At 43.1% G+C, this 23,443-nt stretch overlaps 1 protein-coding gene across 4 annotated transcripts in view; it reads left to right on the forward strand.

The window, feature by feature from the left end:
• The window catches only part of NEK10 (NIMA related kinase 10), a 202,440-nt gene that overhangs the window by 73,150 nt on the left and 105,847 nt on the right, over nt 1-23,443 (forward strand). For all 4 annotated transcript variants that reach the window (XM_066584730.1, XM_066584731.1, XM_066584733.1 and 1 more), the window contains exons 15-22: nt 1,750-1,833; nt 6,747-6,811; nt 8,192-8,294; nt 8,383-8,511; nt 12,269-12,406; nt 18,368-18,413; nt 20,059-20,180; nt 21,230-21,332. In XM_066584730.1, coding sequence (XP_066440827.1) covers nt 1,750-1,833; nt 6,747-6,811; nt 8,192-8,294; nt 8,383-8,511; nt 12,269-12,406; nt 18,368-18,413; nt 20,059-20,180; nt 21,230-21,332 — 790 coding nt within the window. The remainder of the gene's footprint in view (nt 1-1,749; nt 1,834-6,746; nt 6,812-8,191; nt 8,295-8,382; nt 8,512-12,268; nt 12,407-18,367; nt 18,414-20,058; nt 20,181-21,229; nt 21,333-23,443) is intronic.

The following is a 23,443-nucleotide window of genomic DNA, read 5'->3' on the forward strand; positions in this document are numbered from 1 at the left end:
GAAAAAGCCCACTGCCTATATAGACAGTATATCTCTTTCACCTTTCCCACTGTCCCTGCCTCACCACTACTGGCCCTATACTATGTAAAATTACTGCAGACTGAGGACGCAATGCTCTGCACGGCCGATATACAAAAAAAAAAAAATGTGCAACACTGCTAAAAGCAGCCTCAACAGTACTGCACACGGTCAGATGTGGCCCTAAGAAGGACCGTTGGGGTTCTTGAAGCCTAAAATCACTCCTAACACTCTCCCTATAGCAGCTCCAGCATCAGCAGCACTTTCCCTGAGCTATGAATGCATCTGTGGCGAGCCGCAGGCGGGGCCGATTTATATACTCGGGTGACACCTGATCTCGCCAGCCACTCACTGCAGGGGGGTGGTATAGGGCTTGAACGTCGCAGGGGGAAGTTGTAATGCCTTCCCTGTCTTTCTATTGGCCAGAAAAGCGCGCTAACGTCTCAGGGATGAAAGTGAAAGTAACTCTAACATCGCGTGGTACTCGTCTCTAGTAACGAGCATCTCGAACACGCTAATACTCGAACGAGTATCAAGCTCGGACGAGTACATTCCCTCATCTCTACTATTAATCCCTAAAAAAAGAATGAAAACCTAATGAAACAGAAGTAAACAGGTAAGCTTCAAGAAGATACAAAACACGAGGTTTAAGTTACAGTTACCAAAACCTTGGAAGATAAAGAAAACTTACCAACAGCTTTTCCATCTTTCCTGATGGAAATGAGGAAAATATGTCTTGCGCAAACTTTTGTTTAAAAAAAAACAAACCTCACATCAGAAGTCCTGGCGTTCCCCATGAGTTACACCTGAATGCTCACTTTTCTGAATTCTTCTATAATGACTAGCACATTGTACTGTGGTATGTTACAAAATATTGATTAGCTGAGTAAAGGAGGAACAAAATGTTGCCAACGTGATAATGTTTAACAGTAGAGATGAGCGAGCACGCTCGTTTAAGCCTGATGCTTGATCGAACATTGATATTGTCGAGTAACTAATTACTCGACCGAGCATCTCCATCTCTCTCATCTCTCTCTCTCCCTCTCCAATTTACCCAAGCACCGCATGGTTCTCGGTCGAGTAATCAGTTACTCGACAATATCAATGCTCGATCGAGCATCAGGTTTAAACGAGCGTGCTCGCTCATCTCTATTTAATGGCTAACTGAAGAACAGAATATACTTCATCGCTCCATACAGAATAGACTCCCTTCTTTGGCTGTTTAACATAAGGCTGAAGTAACTCGATACAGATTCCATTTAGCCGTTAAGGCCTCCTTCACACGAGCGTATGAGCATTTGTGGAATGAATGATGCTTTTTTGCACGCTCATCAGCGTATTTTATTAGTCTAATGAATTCCAGATATGTTCTGTTTCCTGTGCAATTACGCAGTTTCCTACATCTCCTAGCATACAGCACACACGTTTGCACATCCACATTGGCTTCTATGGGGACTTTGGGTGAGCAAATGCACAGAAAAACAGAGCGTGCTGGGGTTCTTTTGCACAACTGAAATGTGCCGGAAAATATGTGAATGTGAACGAACCCACTGCAATCAATAGGTTCTATTCTCTGCGCATTGTGTGCACAGATTTACCTGTGTGAAGGGGCCTAAGACTCATGACTTACCAATCCTTTTCACTGCTGCCCAACATAGTACAATGCATATTGTTGTATATGAAAATCTTGGTTTCTAAAGCAGAGGCATTTCTTCTTCATTCACTATGTAGGAGAATGGTGTTTACATTATCGGTATGCTGATTTTACCAAGTAGACAACATGACTGTATTAAAAGTAAATCTACTGTGTTACAGGTAAGACTATAATCCATTTTGATATTTTGCACACTTGGTAGTCGTATTCTAAAGCCCGAGAATTTAGATTCGGTCTACCAAATGATTTGATCTTAGGATCCACCAGGTGCAACTCACATTGCACCTGTGTGCTGCCAATACCCACAAGTAGAGGACACTGCATGTCCGATTTTGGTCTGTGACATCATCGGTCTGTGTGGGGAAAAAACGCCAGTCTGAATAGCGTAGTTGGGCTAGAATTGGTCCGTATGCTGTCTGTGAAATACATGGACAGCACACAGATGGGAAATACACCCAAGTGAATGAACCCTTAGAAAGAAGAACGTACATAAATACTGGAAGTAACTGCACTGTAATCACTATCACTAGTTATAATCACAGAAAGGGAAATATCAAACAGACAAAAAAAATAACAGAAAGCGGCCAAATTTTTACTGATATACTGATACAAGCGGGCAGGCACATAAACCACTCCTCCCCCAACATGCAGACAGCCAGAAGGCTAAATGGAGGAGCAACAAACGCCTGTGAAGGACACTGATGAGCAGCCACTCACAAACCCTCCTTCTATTGGTGGAAGGTGGCTGTTTAATGTTTACTCCTACATAAAAGAGTTGATACAGGGCTTTAGACCACATGATACGTGTAGTGCACCATACAAGCTTACAATCTATTACTGACGCCATATTTGAATCCAGTCGGTTGTCCTGCACCCCACTAGCGAACCACTCCGGCATTAGCACTCTGGGCTCCCTCATCATTCAAAGCCGCACTGCATGTTATTGATAAATACTGATAAATACAAGGTATTCGCTGATATTTTGGCCAAAATAAACAGCCAGTGCCCCCAATATAGCAAGGGTTTGTGAGTGGCTGCTCATCAGTGTCCCTCACAGGTGTTTGTTGCTCCTCCATTTAGCCTTCTGGCTGTCTGCATGTTGGGGGATGAGTGGTTTATGTGCCTGCCCGCTTGTATCAGTATATCAGTAAGTATTTGCCCGTTTTCTGTAATCACTATCACAGTGTAGAACCGGTATTTAACTATTATTTGGTGACTGCATTGTTTACAAGTACACTAGAGCAAAGCCTCTGTATCTGAGTGTGATGTGTTATGAAGGTTGTCTTTATAGATAGTACAGCCTCCAGTTTATATATATGTTTTTCTTTTTCTTTTTTGAAGGGGTAGGAGGTGAGGGGGAAATGAACCTATGTCTTGAAGTTTGTGCCTCTGATCATTTAGGACTCCAGCGCTACATCATTGGGTCACTTAAGATGACCCAGTGACGCAGCTGAAAGTTACGGACAAGTTGGCAGATGTGAAAAGAAATTGCAAAGAAAGGGGCGGGGGTGCAAGCTGCACTTTTGCATCAGGACCTATGAGCCTTTAGCTTTGCCAGCCAGCATAATGTCTGTGTACAGTACCTCTCCTGACATATCCTGACTACACTGGCATTCGGTCCCTTTACGCTGTTAAAGGGGTTGTCCCGCGAAAGCAAGTGGGGTTATACACTTCTGTATGGCCATATTAATGCACTTTGTAATGTACATCGTGCATTAATTATGAGCCATACAGAAGTTATTCACTTACCTGTTCCGTTGCTAGCGTCCTCGTCTCCATGGTGCCGTCTAATTTCAGCGTCTAATTGCCCGATTAGACGCGCTTGTGCAGTCCGGTCTTCTCCCTGGTGAATGGGGCCGCTCGTGCCGGAGAGCTGGTCCTCGTAGCTCCGCCCCGTCACGTGTGCCGATTCCAGCCAATCAGGAGGCTGGAATCGGCAATGGACCGCAAAGAGCCCACGGTGCACCATGGGAGAAGACCCGCGGTGCATCGTGGGTAAAGATCCCGGTGGCCATCTTGCTAAGGTAAGGAAGAAGTCGCCGCAGCGCGGGGATTCGGGTAAGTACTAAACGTTTTGTTTTTTTTAACACATGCATTGGGTTTGTCTCGCGCCGAACGGTGGGCCTATTGAAAAAAAAAAAAAACCGTTTCGGCGCGGGACAACCCCTTTAAGCCTCAGCCTGTGTAGCACTCCTGAGGTGGTTCTGTGAACGGCTCACATATTAACTGTCCAGCCCACCAAGCTTCTTATTCAGGTTCCTCGAGAATCAAGTAGCCATTCAGGCAATGGCCACATTGATCATTCTCTGATTATATTCTCTGATCTGATTATAAGCACCAATAACAAAGTACAGTACCTGATGGTGGGAAGCCGACTGTGCTGTAACTCAGCTTTTCCCCTGCTCAAATCGGTGCAGCCTCAAAGAATTGTGGAAAAGCTGGGTTACATGTAATGTAGTAGAACTATGAATGCAGCTCTGGTGTGTAATACAAAGTGTAATATAGGTTCTGCAAAGTTTCTGAACCTTTTAGCTTATTGTATATCTATATATAAACTGTAAAATAGTGCTCAAATATGTGTGCTGTGCAAAAGGTTTAGGTAGATGTGGGAAAATGCTGCAAAGTAAGAAGGCTTTTAAAAATGGAGGTATTAATAGTTTATTTTTATCAATTAATAAAATGCAGCGTGAATGAAGAAAAGAGAAATCTAAGTCACATTTGGTGTGATCAGCCTTTGTCTTCAAAACAACATCAATTCTTCTGGCTTATCTTTCATACAATTTTTAAAGGAACTTGACAGGGAAGTTGGACCAAACATCTTGTGGAACTAACCATAGATTTTCTGTGGATGTCAGCCTGCTCAAATCCTTCTGTCTCTTCTTCTTCAAAGCCATTTCTTGCAAGACTTCTTCGAGCAATAAAAGGGTTAGCTGGGTCCCACTGGTTTCTGCCAGTTCTGAGCTGCCAGCACTGCTGGATATCTTTTGATTTTGAAGGGAAGTAAGCATGCATGATGTGTCTTCCATCTGCTGCTCCTCTGTTTTCTTGACCAAACACTGCATCCACGGCCCTCAACTGCCCATTTCTCTGCGCATCTTCAAAAGAGCTTGAGCAGCACATCTTGAAAGCCCAATCTGCTTTGAAATCTTCGTCTGATAGAGACCTTGCTAATATAACATAACTACCTTGTGTCTTGTTGCTATGCTCAGTCTTGCCATTGTGTATGACCTGGCCAATAGGAGAAAAGAAGTTAAATAGGCGGGCGTGCACAACCAGGTGGAGACGGCCACAACTCCACAATATTTGTACAAAAAAAAGATAAAATTAGTCAGCACTTCCCAATAGAAACCTATAGGTGCACGTTAAGCCACGGCTGCAACATACAATAGAAGCAGAAACCAAATAGTGGCAACAGCACTCAAAATACATTTACTATCAGAGGTATACGTACCTATAATCAATACTCTAACCCCATTAAATAATGCACGGTTCTAGGTATATAATTTGGTCAAATCATATTGGCCCATCCACCAACATCCAGGTGACCAAGCTTGCAGATGGGTCCTAGGTTAAGATAAAACTACCTGGCACTACTGTTAGGACCATCTGAGAGCTTGGTCACCTGGACGTTGGTAGATGGGCCAATATGATTTGACCAAATTATATACCAAGAACCTTGCATTATTTAATGTGGTTAGAGTATTGATTATAGGGATGTGTACCTCTGATAGTGAATATATTTTGCGCGCTGTTGCCACTTTTTGGTTTCTGCTTCTACTTTATGTTGCAGCCGTGGTTTAACGTGCACCTATGGATTTCTATTGGGAAGTGCTGACCCATTTTATCTTTTTTTGTACACATTCTTAGGGTTGTTTTACACAAAACAATTATCGTGCAAAACCGAATGACAATCGCACAGTGTAAGCACTTTCAGTGAATGAACGATAAAAGATAATACATTCACTTATAATTCAATGTTCAGTTTAAGCAGGCATAAAAATCAAACAATGATCATCCATTTAAACAGGGAGCTGTTCATCTCTGAACGACTGCCTGTTCACTGAGAATGGAGACAGGCAGCCGGAAGAGATCTCCAAGCATGCTGCACCTCCATTCGCTGAACGATTATCGCTATTGTTTATACAATTGTTGGGTGTTTTAGTGTCTGACAATCATCCCACGGAAGAGGAGCCTTAAGGCCCATTTATACGTAACAGTTGTTCAAAATTTGTTCAAACGACCGAAAATGAACAATAATCGTTACATGTAAATGCAGGCATTGTGCATTTTTCACTTGAACAATGATTTTAAGGTGAATTTAAAATCCATCATTCAGCTAGTAAGAGATAAAGTACCTCCCAGTAGACCGCATGCTGTAATCTCCATGGGAGTCGGCAGAAAACATTATAATCTGCTGGCAGCCATAAAGAGAACAATGCAGCTGGGTGTGTGATTAGTCACATGCTGGGCTCTGCAAACAGCTCCTGAAGGCCCTTTTATATGCAAATGAAGATGATAAAGTGTTAATGGCCATTAACACTTTATGCAAATAGATCGTAAAATCTTTCCACACCTGACTAAAACTTTTGCATAGTACCGTGCCTTTAATTGTCTTTGCATCTGTATCTCATTTGTGGATTTAAGATGCTTTGTAGACTTGAAACCTTCACGCTTGGCTCATTCTGAGGACCAGAAGGCGGTTTTAACTTGTATACTATTTTTATTCGATAAGACAATGTCAATAAGTCTGCAACAGTTTTACATGTCAGTGATAATCTCATATAGGAGTACAAGCATGGAAGTGTTCACATTACATTCATCAGAGCTGCAGACATATCACAATATTTAGCGTGTAATTCCATTTAGCTAAATATGATAGTTGTAGTACAAACTTCCAGATGGTAGCGGATCTCTACAATAAGGATGTACAGCCAGATGGCCTAAGATCATAGACTATGGGAGATAGATGCCGTACTTGGCAGAAAGGAATGATTATGCAGGATCCTGCTGGGTGTTACTGTTCTTGTTGTGACATAAATATTTTAGCTTCTGTGCTTTTCTTTTTGCTTCACAGTGTTACGCATTCAGAGCATTAAGATTTCTCTTTAGCATGGAAAGAAACCGAGATCTGTTCAAAAGGTAGAGTATGCGAAGGAGGAAGGTAATAATGATCCATGCAATATTATATGTAAATATCGTACACCAGTGATTGACAATGGGGATCAGCGGAGCGCTGCAGTTCCATGGAGTCCAGTCAGGGGTCCCCATGGAAAGCCATCTTTTATAGCTGAAAGGCGGGACCCTTTTTTCCAATGGAACTCTGTATGGAGGCTGCTTATGTTTGGGGAGTCACTGTGGTTGCCACTGACTATTAAAAGGGCACTGTGGTTACCTCTGAAATGAGGGCATTTTGGGTGGCTTTGAAATAGCACACTAGGCAAAATCTATAATGTGGGCACTACGGCATCTGAAAACGTAAGAGCGTGACACAAATTGTCGCGTATGTCTATGCATCTATTAGAACTTTAAGAATTGGGAGGTAGGATAACACTACTGTATGTGGATGATATTTGGGTGATTTATTACATTGGCAATTTCCTTAATCGGGCTTCTTACATTACCAGTGATCCTTATTAGCTTTAGGGCCCTTCAGTGAAACTATCAGGCTTATATGTACTGGGGGTAAAACGCAGGCATTGAAAGGCATGTAGTTTTGTTTTTTTTTCCTTCACACTCACGGATACGAATTACGTATTCTGCAAGTGGAAGAAAAATCACGGCATGTTCTATTTTGCCACGGAATCCACGGGGATGGCCTCCATTGAAGTCCCACCCTCAGCCCATATACAATTAACATTGCGTATGGACTACGGGTTCCAATGTCATCGCTAAGCGACTGCGGGGGAGATACAAACAAAACAAAAAGTTGTACTGCGCATGACCACTTGCGAGCCTAGGCGGCCATGCCCAATACATGTCAAAGCCATATGCAGGGTCACCGCCTGGGCTCACACCGGAATCCATCATGGGCCTCCCGCATGCGGAATCCGATCCGCTCGTGTGAGCCCGGCATTAGTGGAAATAGCTTCATGACGCTGAAGACTGGATATTATTTTGCATTGAGTGGAAGGAAGATTTCTTAATTTCACATTTTCACGTTTTTGAAAACGTGATATCAGATAGTGCGACCATATTGGTTGTCTGTTTTAAACTGGCGTCTAAGTAACATATGGCACAATGCAAAAACAATATGTCCTATCAATAGCAAGGCTTGTCATCCCTTGCTGAGAAGCTAATGCAAAGTGACAACCAGAATGTTGGCACGTCCTCTTGTAACGTATTCACAAATTGCTGTTGTATCTCTATAAGCAAAAGAAATCTCATCCCCAAACTTGGGATGTTGCACTGATTTCTGCTTTAATCGTTTATAGCCATGGATGGAAAGTCTCTTCTACAGATAGTAAGGTAGCAATGTGATGCTTGTTCACATTTACAGTATACAATGTACACTTGTTATAGGTTATTTCCACCGGATTTGTTTGAGATGTTCATTGATATTGGACATTATATTCGGGAGATCAGTGCCTATGAAGCCCTGGTGTCTAAATTAAATTCTTTACCGGTAAGTGATGTTTTTAAAAATCCTGTGAAAAAATCTAATTTTCGTTCTCATTGGTGCAATAGTAAGTGGTGCTTTATGTGGCTTCCAGGAAGATGAACTGAAACAAGTCGCTGATGGTATTGAAGGCATCAATCAAAATAAAACGCCCACTAAATTTATCGGAAACTATGCCATTTTAGACCACCTTGGGAGCGGAGCATTTGGGAGTGTATATAAGGTGATTTATCTTGTTTTTTAAGTCTACCGGATGAAACATAATCAATGTTGTTATTCCTTTCTGAGCAATATAGACGTCTTGATCAATAAATAAGTACACGTCCTTTGACTGTGTAAGCACAAAACCTCTTTGCCTGCCATGTTCTGGGCATTGGAGCCCAGATGTTACCGCTGTATCGGCACCCTCTGTAGTCCGGAGTCGGCCTCTACATGTCTTACTGAAGTATGATTTATAATCCCATGTAACTTAGGGCATGCATTTCGTACAGTGTTTTTTTCATATTTTTGTCCACCCCCTGTACCTTAAAACATAGTATGGGAAGATCTCTGACCCTTTTTTTCAGGAAAAAAAGGTACATAATGAATGTCCAGTCCAAATTTAAATAATAAGGAAGCCCCTATGTGTCCCAAAAAATAAAGGAACAAAATATTCTGGAGAAGTATAAGAAACTGAAAAAAAATCATCTTTAGGCCTCATGTTCACAGGCGGATCGGATTCTGCATGTGGGAGTCCACGGTGGAATCCAACCCAGCCTGCGGGCCGAGGACACTGCGGAATTCTACTTACCTGTCCGGGACTTCTCTTTTTTTCACTGCGGATGTGTGCGGAGGCGCCGGCCGGCCATGCTGCCGCACATGCGCAGTGGGGTTTTTTTTTTAAACTCCTGCTTTACTGCAAAGCGGAAGCCATCCGTGCGGGATTCACACTGAAATGAAGCATGCTGACCAAAATGTCCGCAAATCAAATGCACTTTCTTTATTTAATTTGCGGACGCCCATGTTTTCCCATGGGCAACTTGATTTGCGGATTCCGCAAATCACACCCACCCGTGGACATTGGGCCTTACGCTGCTTGCACACTGGGGATTAAAAAGTTGCACCCAAGATTCTCGGGTGCAACTCACATCAGAAAGCACTCCGATATCCTGCACAAAACGTCTTTACCTTCCGTGTTCTGTTTAAAGTAGATCAGTTAGGACCCTACACTACTGAAGGGCAACTTATGATGTAGTGGGAGAGAAATAGCTTATACAGTATCTGAGTCATTACTGGAAGCTCCTGGACACTAATACAAAATCTGTAATAGAGCCTTTCATCTACCAGATGCTACCACTGCATCCGTACCCTCTGTAGACAGGAGCGGGGCACGCTCCCTTGGCACTCTTGCTGTTTCGGCATTGCATGGACAGCCATTGATTCACATGGCTGGGATGTAATAATGCAAGGCCTGCAAGAAAAATGATTAGCCTTGGCCTTAGGGCTTAGTCACATGAGCATAGATCGGCCGCGTTTTCACGGCTGGCCAATATACGCGACCATCTGATGCATTGGATACGGGGTTACCTGCAGCATGGGATAAGTCTGAATTGAACCCCCAAATGTGTAAGCGCTGCTTCCTCATTCGGGTGGTTACTAGGGGAAGCTAGGGACCTGATTCCGTCTGCATACCGGGACTTGCAGGCATGCAAATAAGTTGTGTGCATCTTCTCTGCATGTTTGTAACTACAGATCACTGCTGACAGTAATCTAATGGGCTTTTACCATGTTTTTCCATGTTATTAGTGGTTTGTATATGGAGATTGCAGGGAACACATAGATAATGTGATGCCTGGTAACCTGTGTCCCCATAGTAACAAAAAAAAAGGGAAACGTGAAAAAAAGTTCTAAGAAATAGATAAGTAAAGTGAAAAAAGATAGAAAATGTTTAAAAAAAAGTACAAAAATTAAAAAGCCACCTTCCACTTAGAAAAGTGCACCCAATCTCACGTACTAAAAATATTTCTGTACATGGATGGTCCTTGTTCATATACAGGGGCTGCAGCTAATGCTAAGGATTAGAGAGGCATTTTTGGCTACAATAGGGTGTTTGCTTTCGCCACTTAATGCGACATCATACGTTATACGTACGCGTATGGGATGTCATTATATATGGGTGAATTCCAGGATTATTTGGGGGGTAAATATAGAAAATTGAACAAACTACCATAAAACATAGTGTGGGAAGATTTCAGACCATTTTTTTTCCTAAAGAAAAGTTGCAAAATTAATGTCCATCCCAATGTTAAATAATAAGGAAGCCACATATGTTCAAGAAGTAAAGGAACAAGATATTTGGGGGTAGATTAAGAAACTGGAAAAAATTCACCTTTAGGCCTTAGTCACACGGGCGTTTTTTCACACGATTTGCGGATCGCATGACGGATGCGCATCCGCAAATCGCGTGACCGGTGCGCGCAAGTCGCCTGCAAATCGCCCGAAAATCTGCTCCTAGCCGCTTTTCATTAGAAACGGGCCGGAGCTGTCCAGCGCATTGCATTCAATGGAGACGGCAATAGAGCCGGCTCCATTTAAAGCAATGCGCTGCGGGCGAGCCCGGGATGAATTGTCGGGAAGGGCTTAAATATATAAGCCCTTCCCTGCAATTCATCCTAAAATGTGTAAAAATAAAAAATATATATATATTCACCTTCTCCCGGCAGCCGGAGCTCCGCGCGGCCGTCCTGCAGTGGGTGTGAAGGGGGTGTGAGTCAGACCTGCCCCCTGATTGGCTCAGCGCTGAGCCAATCAGAGGCATGTCTCACACCCATTCATGAATTCATGAATGGATGTGAGTCAGACCTGCCCCTGATTGGCTTAGTGCTGAGAGGCAGCAGTCACTCACCCATTCATGAATTCATGAATGGGTGTGTGAGTGAAACCTGCCTCTGATTGGTCAGGGCTGTGACCAATCAGAGGCAGATCATTCAGCAGGCAGGGATTTTAAAGCCCCGCCGGCTGAATAGTGCCGAGAAGCAGTTCAGGAGAACTGACAGCGGCCGCGGCTGGACTCCGGCTGCAGCGGAAAGGTGAGTATACAATTTTTTTTTATTTTAACACATTTTAGGATGAATTGCAGGGAAGGGCTTATATATTTAAGCCCTTCCCGACAATTAACCCCGCGCACGCCGGCAGCCCATTGCTTTCAATGGAGCGGCTGTATTGCCGGCTCCATTGAATTCAATGGGCAAACATCGTTCTTCTCTGTCACAGCTGTTACAGCTGTGGCAGAGAAGAATGATTTGTCTTCTATATGTTCTCAATGGGGTCGGCGCTGCTGCCGCCGGCCCCATTGAGCGCGTATAGAGAAGAGAACAGGAATCGCAGATCGCAGATAGGTGCGATCTGCGATTTCTGTTCTATAATTTATCGGACGAGCGCATAAAAAGCGCTCATGTGTCCGATACCATTGCAAAGCAATGGTTTTATAAAATCGCCGGACGCATGCGCAAATCGCGGCAAAAAACGCCCGTCTGACTAAGGCCTAAGTCTGCATGCACACGGGCGATTAAAAAGTTGCACCAAAGATTCTCAGGTGCAACTCCCATCAGATAGCACCCGGACATCCCGTGTGATGAACATAGCACATCAGTCCAAGTGAAGAGAAGCCTATGTTCATACACTCATTCACATGAATGGGGGCTAATCCCATCCGATTTTCAGACCATTTTTTCAGTCCGAAAACCGGACCAAAAAGTAGACCGCATGCAAGAAGCCTCAGAATACAGCATTCCAAAAGGTGACATTTTTGCTTGCGGGCACAAAGGCCCAAAACACCTCTGGTTATGAAGGGGTTAAGGATTTTATAACATTTTATCTCAGCTGCTTTATATACATTAGTAATAAAATTGCTAAAATTACTTGCGCTAAAGAATACTTTACTGTTCTTTAGTTATTTCGGGTTTTATTACATTTACCTTTTGTAATAACATTCAACGCAGGTCAAGAAACGCAGTGGGCAAAATCTATTTGCTATGAAAGAAATTAATTTGCACAACCCAGCGTTTGGTAAAGACAAAAGAGACCGAGATAGCAGCGCTGAGAACATTGTGTCTGAACTAACGATAATCAGAGAGCAGGTACTGTGCGCTTGCCTTTAAGTTTATGGTCTGTGATTCACTCTCCATCATCACGGTCTTTGTGGAGCAGATATAGAGAGTAATTGTTCAATTACAGCAACACCATATCTTACCTGAATATGTAGAGAGAATGGCCTGGATGATGAATAGTGTGGTGGGCTTCTTCTATCACTGACAATCAATTTGTTCTCTTAATTACATTGTAATTGTGTCCTTTCCAAAAATGAATAGAACTTGTTTAATATTTGAACACAGGTTAAATATAACGTAGTAATATGCGACTTTTCTATCTACAGATGTAGCAAACTTTAACTTAACGTTCAATGCATAATGATAATTTAAATCAGTGTAATACCTTGTACTTAAATTAAGTTCTCATCTTGTGCCAGTCATGCTTAACCCTTTCCAATTCACTGTCCGATCTCTGAAGACATTATGATTCAAGGCTGTACAGCTCCTATGTTGGAGGACATACATCGGGGTTCCCTTACTGTATATTGCCAGCCTCTCTGCTGTCGGAGCCTATCCAATGTGTCACCTCATGCAGTACTGGCTTTAGCCTGCAGATAGCACCGTTGTATAACGGCAGAAAAAGAGTAAGCCCCCTAGGAAAACCAGGATACAAATTGAATTGGAAAGGGTTAAGTTTGCTACATCTGCAGGACTGTTCATGTATCCTATCAGGGGACACTTTTGCACTGAGTTCTAGAAGCTTAAAGATTTCACCCCTCCGAGAAAAAAGAAAACACATACACTTCCTATGACATTAATAGGATAACATTAACCCTTTCATTGGCATTTGCTGTGGAATGCCGGCCACAGTTAAGAAGTGGAGTTATGTCACAACGTCAACGCCAGCCCGTGTGACCATGCCTTTGGTGCCTGTGCCCTGTCTTTTGGCGCTGGGCTTCTATGAGTTCCCTCGCTCCAGATATATTACAGGGTTTTTTTTATCCTCTTTTACAACTTATGAGTTGTAGTGGATGTAATAAACAATGGCATACAAGCTGTCTATAGACTGCACTTTCCTATGTGGAAGATTCACATGATCTTGCAAATGACAGATGTTTCTGCTGCAAAAGAAAAACTTGACAAAGACCCTGAGGGTCGAAACATAGCTGTCTGTCTTGGGCATGGGAGAATAAAGTTATTCACTATCCTGCACCTACTTATGCCTCCACTCTTCTTCTTTTGGATTTGACTTGGGAACAATGGTATAACTCCTGTCCTACCCAGCTTCGGCTTAAGTGTGTTCTGCTGATAAGCCTCCTTTTTAATACTGTATGAGATGTTTGTGCTGCGTCACAGCAGAAGGCTCTTGAGTTGTCATTTGTCGGAAAACCCTCAATTGATTCAGTATAGAATGTGCCCTTCTTCACAACCCTGGCCAAAGCTCCTGTGGTGTATGGATTGATTGGCCAACTAGGAAAAACACCTCCATGTCGGCCAATCAGCCAGAATGGAGGTGTATTTATTCCTGCCCCGCCTCTACATGGGCACTGGTTATTCTTCTGCCTGAGATGTAGAGTGAGGCAGCGATCTTCTGTCAGCTAAATACTTGCAGCTATTTATTCTGTGTAGGACTTATTCATTTCTACCAAATACTGTGTTATATACTTCACCCTCTTCTTCTGCATGAAATCTCTTTCCTATCCTCCATATAGGGACAGACTAGGCCCCCTAGAGTCTACACTTGGGGCTGCCACTACCGGCGCAATTGCTGTGCTTTTAGGCAGGGTCTGCTCCACCAAATATTGTTGGGGATAGCATTCCCACCCCCATATTTGTTACTGTATTAGCCATATCTTGTGCTCTCAACGTTCTGGTGATATATGTATATATGGGTCCATTGTGAACATTAACATCATCTTGGTGTGACGTGTTGGTGATGTTGCTGAAGGACACCGTACTTGCACCCGCATAAACGCTACACAATAAGATATATAATACATCATGACTTTAAATACTTTATGTAGCTGGAATATCAGGGTTAGGGCTTAGATTTTGGCCAAGAATCATAGATTTGAAATAGTGTGTATCTTTATGGCCCACAGAGAAATAGTGTCCCCTTAGTGGCATCAACTCAGTAATAGTGCCTCTCTGGTGCCCCATTACAATAACTATGCCTGTCTTTATGTCTCCACACAGTAACAGCAACTCTTTAGTGCTCCCATTTAGTACACGTGCCCCTTAGTGCCCAACTACTAAGTAGTAGCACCCTCCTGCCAAGTATTAGTGCTCATTTAGTGCTCCCCACTAAGTGAAAGTGCTCCCTTAGTGCCCTCCACACTTTAATAGTGCCCTTACTTAAGCATCAACATAGTAATAGTACTATCACGTAAATCGTAACACAGTAAAAGTGTCCATGTCATGCCCCAAATAATAATGGTGCCCCTCAACAAGCTTCAAGTAAAAGTTCCTTTATTTCTGCCACTGCACCCATGTAATAATAGTCTGCCTAAGTAAGTAAACTCCAGTAAAAATGCCCACCCCATCCTCCCAAGAAAAATTTAAAATTAATAAACTTCTACCCCTTTTCACACCATGAAAGGGCACTATAAGCCTGTTCCTGCTTTTTGGCCTGAGCTTTCAGCAGCAGAGCTGCTAATGGCTTCCCGCTTCTCCGCAGCACTCCAATGTATCAGTGTCCTGAGGACACAAATACAATTGGAAGTGGTAGGGAGCAAAGGGCCTGTTTTAAGAGTGCCCGAAAGCCCAAAAAAAGTAATCAAAAAGGTAAATCCAGCCTCAAATAGTCAAAACTTCATAAAACTTTTATGCTTTATTCAAAAATATTAAAAATTCCATGTTAGATGCATAAAATCTGTACATGTGAACGGGATTTGTTTTAATACCATTTACTTTAATGCTAAACATTTCAGCTACAGCTTTTCTGCAGCATGTAAATGCACCCTTAGGCCTTAGTCAGACGGGCGTTTTTAGCCGTGATTTGCGCATGCGCATGCGTCCGGCGATTTTTTAAAACCATTGCTTTGCAATGGTATCGGACACATGAGCGCTTTTTATGCGCTCGTCCGATAAATTATAGAACAAAAAATCGCAGATCGCACCTATCTGCGATCTGCGATTCCTGTTCTCTTCTGTATATGCGCTCAATGGGGCCGGCGGCAGCAGCGCCGACCCCATTGAGAACATATAGAAGACAAATCATTCTTCTCTGCCACAGCTATAACAGCTGTGGCAGAGAAGAACGATGTTTGCCCATTGAATTCAATGGAGCGGCAATACAGCCGCTCCATTGAAAGCAATGGGCTGCCGGCGTGCGCGGGGTGAATTGTCGGGAAGGGGTTAAATATATAAACCCTTCCCTGCAATTCATCCTAAAATGTGTTAAAATAAGAAAAAATTGTATACTCACCTTTCCGCTGCAGCCGGAGTCCAGCCGCGGCCGCTGTCAGTTCTCCTGAACTGCTTCTTGGCACTATTCAGCCGGCGGGGCTTTAAAATCCCCGCCTGCTGAATGATCTGCCTCTGATTGGTCACAGCCCTGACCAATCAGAGGCAGGTTTCACTCACACACCCATTCATGAATTCATGAATGGGTGAGTGACTGCTGCCTCTCAGCGCTGAGCCAATCAGGGGCAGGTCTGACTCACATCCATTCATGAATTCATGAATGGGTGTGAGTGAGGCATGCCTCTGATTGGCTCAGCGCTGAGCCAATCAGGGGGCAGGTCTGACTCACACCCCCTTCACACCCACTGCAGGACGGCCGCGCGGAGCTCCGGCTGCCGGCAGAAGGTGAGTATACAATTTTTTTTTTATTTTTACACATTTTAGGATGAATTGCAGGTAAGGGCTTATATATTTAAGCCCTTACCGACAATTCATCCCGGGCTCGCCCGCAGCGCATTGCTTTCAATGGAGAGGGCTGTATTGCCGTCTCCATTGAATGCAATGCGCTGGACAGCTCCGGCCCGTTTCTAATGAAACGCGGCTAGGAGCAGATTTTCGGGCGATTTGCGCGCGACTTGCGCGCACCGGTCACGCGATTTGCGGATGCGCATCCGTCATGCGATCCGCAAATCGCGCGAAAAAACGCCCATCTGACTAAGGCCTTAAAGGGATCCTGTCATCGGATTCATGCTGCACGAGTCGCAGGTAGCATGAACCCAAGACAGAGAAGCCCATCGCCCATGTGAGTGCCACTGTATGTAGATGAAAGCATATCTTGTGCATGACAGCATACCTGAAGCATGTTCTATGAACCTGTAAGGTTAGTTGCACACAAAGCGTAAAAAATATGCTGCATTTCTGCACACAAATTCCACAATGAAATCTTCATGTGATTTGGATTAGCTGCAGATTTCACTGATTCATGAAAATGAATGAAATCCACAGTGAAATATCTACAATTAGGGTGTACCTTTGATTTGAAAACATGCAGCAATTTTTCCCCCTCTTTGAGGGCTGACACCCACTGGCGATATTTTCTATCTTGCGCTGTGAGAGCAAGTGAAAAAACTCGCCTCGCAGCACAAGAAAGACGCCGGAATGAGACCAGGATATCGCCAGTCTTTTCAATGGGGCCAGCGGCAGCAGCGCTAGCCCCATTGAAAAGATATGGAGAATACCGCGGACTTCTGCCACAGCTGTTATTGGTTGAGCGCTCAGCCAATCAGCACAGCCCTTTCAGGAGGCGGGATTTTTAAATCCCTGCCTGCTGAAAGTGCTGGATAGCAGTGTCGGGGAGCCAGCCGGAGGACGCGTGTGAGCAGCTGATAGGTGAGTACTTTTTCTAAAATTTTTGTAACCACTTATTGTTGATTTTCAGGGAAGGGCTTATATTTCAAGCCCTTCCCCGAAAATCATACTGCAGGGTTTGCCAAAAACCACTGCTTTCAATGTGACCGGCAGCAGCATCAATCCCATTGAAAGCAATGGGATAGCATACTGCACTTCTGCCACAGCGGGGATGTAGGAAACTCCTGCCACAGCTGTCACAGCTGTGACAGCTGTGACAGAAGTCTGCGGTATTCTCCATATCTTTTCAATGGGGCTAGCGCTGCTGCCGCTGGCCCCATTGAAAAGACTAGTGATATCTCGGCGTCATCCCATTTTTTTTCTCGCACTGCGAGGCGAGAGTTTTTACTTGCTCTCGCAGCGCAGTGGAGAAAAAAACGCCAGTGGGTGTCCGCCGTTAATGAATCTGGTTTGATAAAACCCTATTGATTAACATTGTACTTTACCTAGTTGTAGAATTCTGCACCGATTCCTCAACCAAAATTCCTTAACTAGTACGCATTGTGGGAAACTGGGCTAACTCAGGCCAGACTCATATCACATTTTCAAATCTATCCAGGAATACTATAAAAAGTGGATGCAGTTGTTTGTTCTGTTGGATCTATTTTTTTCTTTACAATGGAGGTGGACATATTTTCTTCTAACCGTGGCAAACGGAAGCATATTCCTACTATGGTATCTATATAGTATGCTCATTTCTGGCACCGTATTTGTGTATTAAACTTGGTCCGGGTACTGTATCTATGTAGTAAGCTTGGTTTTGGTACCAACGTTTTTTCAACCAAGTGCTCTTCTGTAAGCTTTCTTTATTTGTTCTGGTTTTTTCCATGCATCATACACATTTTTTTATGTCTGCAAAACGTGTAAAAGAAACAGGCCCCCGTTCATTTCTTTTCTGTATTCCTTCAGCATGGAGGTGGGAGGAGTGACAGATTTTTGAGTGTCACCAAAGGGGTTTGATCTCTGTATGGGCCCCATTTATTTTGGAAAGCTTTTGCATTACACAGACTTTACCGATGTGATCTTCTCACGTGCATCTATGACACATTAGAAGATCATTTTCACTTTTGATACAGACCTCTGTTTTGTTTGTCATTATGGTTAATTCCATCTTCCAGGATGTGTTCTTGACTGTTACGCGGCTGTCATAGCTGCTTTGCACACAATACGTTGCATTCATCATGTCTTTTCTTTCAGCTTTGCCATCCAAACATTGTGCGCTATTATAGGACGTTCTTAGAAAGTAAGTAACTCACCTCAAGGATAATATAATCTACAGCAATTGGTTTTCCATGAAAATAACCTAGTAAAATGTGGAGCTTCTAGCCTGCTAATTTTTCAAACCTGCTCACCGATGTACAGTAATTCAGGTCACATTTTTCAACTATGCAGACATTGCTAGGACAGTTGTTACAGGCATTCCACTCAAATAGTTGAAAAAGCATACAGTAAAACTATAGCAATACCTGGAAAAACCGCATGCAGCAATCCCCTATGTGTACAGACAACGATATTGTGTTTTAATGATGGCTAATTAAATGTTAGGCTTCAGCAGAAGGAGAATGTCCTGACAGGGCTCATAGGAGAACGGTCAATGTTGCCCAACCAAAGACTTGGGAGCTGCATGTAGTCCTCTGGACACTAGACACTAGAACTTTCCTGAAACACTGCAGTACTGGAAATTAACCTTATTCCTGGAAGTTAACCCCAAGAAACATATCACTCTAGCCCTCATTCACTATTGAACTGGGCTGTGCTCCAACACAATGTCATTGTCACACAGCATTCAGTTAGATCGGTTCACTTGCAGTTATTACTATCTTGGTATTATTGTGCAGTAGCGTTGATATTATCTTGTTTTATGTCATATTACTTAGCTGTTGCTGTTGTAATATTGGCTCAAATCCACTTGGTATCATTGCATTTAATCCATATGCAGCCAAAAAGTTAATGCGAGGAATTTTCTTACCAAATACATCCTGCAGGTACAATATAGTGTACTGAATTCAGACATGGAAGTTAAAGGGGGTGTTCCATCACTTTTCCAAAAATGAAAAAAGTTCCCATAGCGCTCTATTGGTCAGATAACTCTCTTGTATACCTTTTTAAATGGTAGAGTAGTTTGAGGCACTGTCCCTATGCACCAGGTTGGTTTACTTCTCCGACGTCCTGTGACGTCACTGCCCACAGACTTTTACTGCATTTCCTAAACATGCTTGTGCCATACAGTCAGAAAGTACTTGATACATGTATGCAGGTATATTAGACAGAATGGAGACTGGAGTTCCCTTCCCCTTCCTTTTCCTCATTCCTTTCTTTCCTTTACTTTTCCTTTCCTTGTTTTCCTTTTCCTTCTACTTTCCTTTCTTTTTCTTCTCCCTTCTTCCTTTGCCTTTCCTCTTCCTCATTCCTTTCTTTCCTTTACTTTTCCTTTCCTTGTTTTCCTTTTCCTTCTACTTCCCTCTCTTTTTCTTCTCCCTTCTTCCTTTCCCTTTCCTCTTCCTCATTCCTTTCTTTCCTTTACTTTTCCTTTCCTTGTTTTCCTTTTCCTTCTACTTCCCTCTCTTTTTCTTCTCTCTTCTTCCTTTCCTTTTCCTTCCCCACCGGCTAGAGCGGGGAATGGAGCACCTATTGAAACAAGAAGTACATTGTGATTTTATGTATATACTGAAGTGGGGGAGAGTGCAATTAAGTGATTCTGGACTGGGATAGCCCCTTTATGTGGATAAACCTAGAATTAAGGGAATTTGGTGTTCACAAACTCATGTACGGTAAATACTGAAACCAAATCTTGTCAAAAACAGCTGATCCGCCCCCATTAATGTTGCACTATGAATAGTTACTGTAGAATGGTTAACATCAGTTCTTTATCTTCCTACATGTTTCAGATGACAGACTCTACATTGTTATGGAGCTCATTGAAGGGGCACCTTTGGGTGAGCATTTAAAGTCTCTTAAAGAGAAAAAGCAACAGTTTACAGAAGAACGGCTTTGGAACATTTTTATACAGGTAAGCATGAGATACCAATATCTAAGGAAGCAATCACATATACGAGTTGTATCAGTTGTATCCGGGTAGTTTTCTTCTGCCTGAGCAGCACACAAATGATGGATAAGCTGTACATCTATTTGGTGTCCACATTATGCATTATTCCTCTGTCTATCTTATGGAGATGGTGCCCCACGAGTCCCCCAGGTGAATGCAGTGGTGGTGCACTCCATTCACTATCTATGGAGATAGCCAAGTGGCACTCTGTTATCTCTGTCAGTCCCATAGAAATGAATGAGTTTGGCATGGTGGTCACACATGCACACCAGCACTCCATTTTCTTGGTGCACTTGGTAATATGTCGTCCTTGTGATCTCTCAGAGTCCCAGTCGTCAGGCCTTCAGCAATCATACATATATGACCGGTTTTGGTCGTAAATGATTTAATTGAATAACCACTAACAGTTTGGAATGCTCTGATTCTGAAACGTCTGTAGCCTGCACTGCATAGGCAAAACATAAATCTCTGATAATTGCGTTCAATAGTTTTGAAAGGACTTCAGCGGCCATTGGGGGACCTGCTTTCAATTGGAATCTGCTCTGGGGATCGTTCTTATCACCTTCGAGTGATCAAATTAGAAACAATTAGAAACTGTTAAAAAAGTAACTAAAATAGTTGCACCTTAAAGGGGCTATCATAGATTTACATTCTTTACTGGAACCTGCCGAGTTCCAACAAGGAGTCACATGGTATTGTGGACCTCCAGTGACGTCATAGGTGAGAGCTGAGCTGTCGGCTCATTACAATAGCTAAGAAGCCCCTCCTTCTATCACCGAATCAGCTGTGATAGAAAGAGGGATTTACTTCATTAAGCAAGTTAAATTCCTGGATAGCCCCTTTAATTTGATCACCATTATTGGCGCTACTGGTGGAATTAGTTTTATCCCCCTCATTAACTTTATTTTTATAAGTCATATAAAAATCTATTAAAATCCTGTCTTCTTCATGTTTGTACCCCAATGTCTTACAAGGAGTGACGGATTGCCTTTCACTCTCCATTCTTGTTTCAGTTATGCTTAGCACTGAGATATTTACACAAAGAAAAAATGATTGTTCACAGAGACTTATCACCAAACAACATCATGCTGGGAGAAAAAGATAAAGTAACAGTCAGTAAGTATCTAGCAAAGTCTAGCTATTTCTTTTTTAACCTTGTAGTAAAGGTGCTTTTACACAGAATGACCGGCGGGCATAAGCGCCTAACAGCTGTCCCATAGGATACTACCAGACTATTGCTTTTGGGTAAAGCACGGGGGGGAGGGGGGAAGAGTCATTCAAGTCAATGGAGGTCCGCCTCCATTCACAGTAAACAGCAGTTGCTTAAACATTGAGCGACTGCTGTTTACACAGCCTGACAGTTCTGCTAAGGACCAAGCGACTTCGCCAGATGAGCTATTTCTCATTCAGTGTCCTGCCAGCGACCTCAGGTTTATGGGACAATTATCGCCTGATTAGCTGTTTCCAATGAGAATTCAGGCGATAATCACCCAGTGTAATGGTACCTTAACAAAGCCAGCCCAAGCAAGTGCATGCATATAGCATCCTTGCATAACAGGTACAGTATTAAAACACTTTAGTGTCCACCATGTAAGAACATTTTGTAGTGACAATATGTTTAAGTAGCAAAGCCACTAGGCAGTTGTTAATTCAGATAAAAAGAACCTGCAGACGAAAATATTAGTTTCTGAAAACTCCATGTAAAAGTTTGAATAACTTTTTATTTTCTTGAATAATCAGGCATAACACTGGTATATAGTGGAAACACAGCAGCCACTGCCAGCACATACACTTTGTGCTACAAACATAAACGCTTGCCCGTCCAGACACTAAATAAACAGTAGTTTCACTCACTAAAACCCAGTGGCCTAGTGCCACTAAATGTACCCAACGGTTCAGTCTGGGGGCGAGCGCCCTTCCCTGTCAGACTTGTGGTGTTGCCACAGCCTGGTCTCTAACAGACATCAAGCTTTCAGCCTCCTCTTAGCTGCCCTCCCAAGGAGTAGCTCCAGCTCTCGCTCTCAGAGCCTGGCCTGAAACAACTTTCTACAGCAGCTCTGCTCTAGCTTTTCAGCTAGGGACTGAATGTGTCCGGAGATTTTAGCTCTTCCAGGCGCATATTAACTTTTTCCACCAGACTTCTGCCCTATTCAGCAATTTCAGCAACCTGATTGGTTGTTTGACTGATTCACCGCCCCTTCACTGCCCCCTTTTGAGATTTGCACGAGGATAGAGTTACAGAGATGTGCACGAGAAGCACGTGCTGAGCTGTCAGTGGGCAGTGAAGGGGCAGTGAATCAGCCAACCCAAATAACCAATCAGGTTGCTGGAATTGCTGAATAGGGCAGAAGTCTGGTGGAAAAAGTTAATATGCCCTCCAGACACAACCGCACAGCTGCCCCTGTTGATTAGCACACCTTCCAGTACACAGAAGGCCTGATTACAGACCACTGCAGGCCATGCTGTGTACTGCCTTGCCACAGTGTCTAAAGCATTTTAGCTGTATTGTTCAACAGAATGGGACATATTTTAATTGGCAAATCAACACCTAAAAAGAGTAAGGCCTAAAGTTCAGGAATCTCAGATTTTTAGGGGTTGTTCCATAAAAAATATTGTTTGTGGTTAAATCCAGCCCATAATTATATTTTTTTTGTATTCAATGTTTCTATCCCCAGATATTTCCAGACTGTTAGAATAGTGCCACCTGCTGTCTCTGTTCTGTGTCCACCTGCTCAGTTTAGCTTGTCTCTTTGCTGTACTGGTTATGTGGAAAGATGCCTGATGTGGTGAGCGGCCACTTCTGAGGTTGTAGTGTCTTCTCTGATGTCAGACGTGATGCTGCGCAAGTGAGAAGAGGGGAGATCGCATTACTGCAGAGATACAAGACCGACTACACATGACCACCTCGGAACATTTACTAAGGTGACCTCAACACAGAAAGGCTCTTCAATAAAAAAGCAGGTGGCGCTATTCTAACATTAGTCCTAGAATATCTAGGAATAGAAACATTTTTTAAATATGCGTTAATATTTTATATTTATAGGATGCATCTTAAGTACAAGCAATACTTTTTGTGGGATAATTGCTTTAAAGGGGTTGTCACACAATAGGATGTTTTCCCTAAACTCCCAGCAGCTGTACAACATGATGAAAGAGGCACACTTATGCTAAAATAAATGTGCACTGTTGCTGCAGTGTAGATATTAATGCTCGCCTTTCCCAGCAGT

Source organism: Eleutherodactylus coqui, chromosome 12, assembly GCF_035609145.1.
Source record: "Eleutherodactylus coqui strain aEleCoq1 chromosome 12, aEleCoq1.hap1, whole genome shotgun sequence".
In the NCBI taxonomy this organism is placed as follows: Eukaryota; Metazoa; Chordata; class Amphibia; order Anura; family Eleutherodactylidae; genus Eleutherodactylus; species Eleutherodactylus coqui.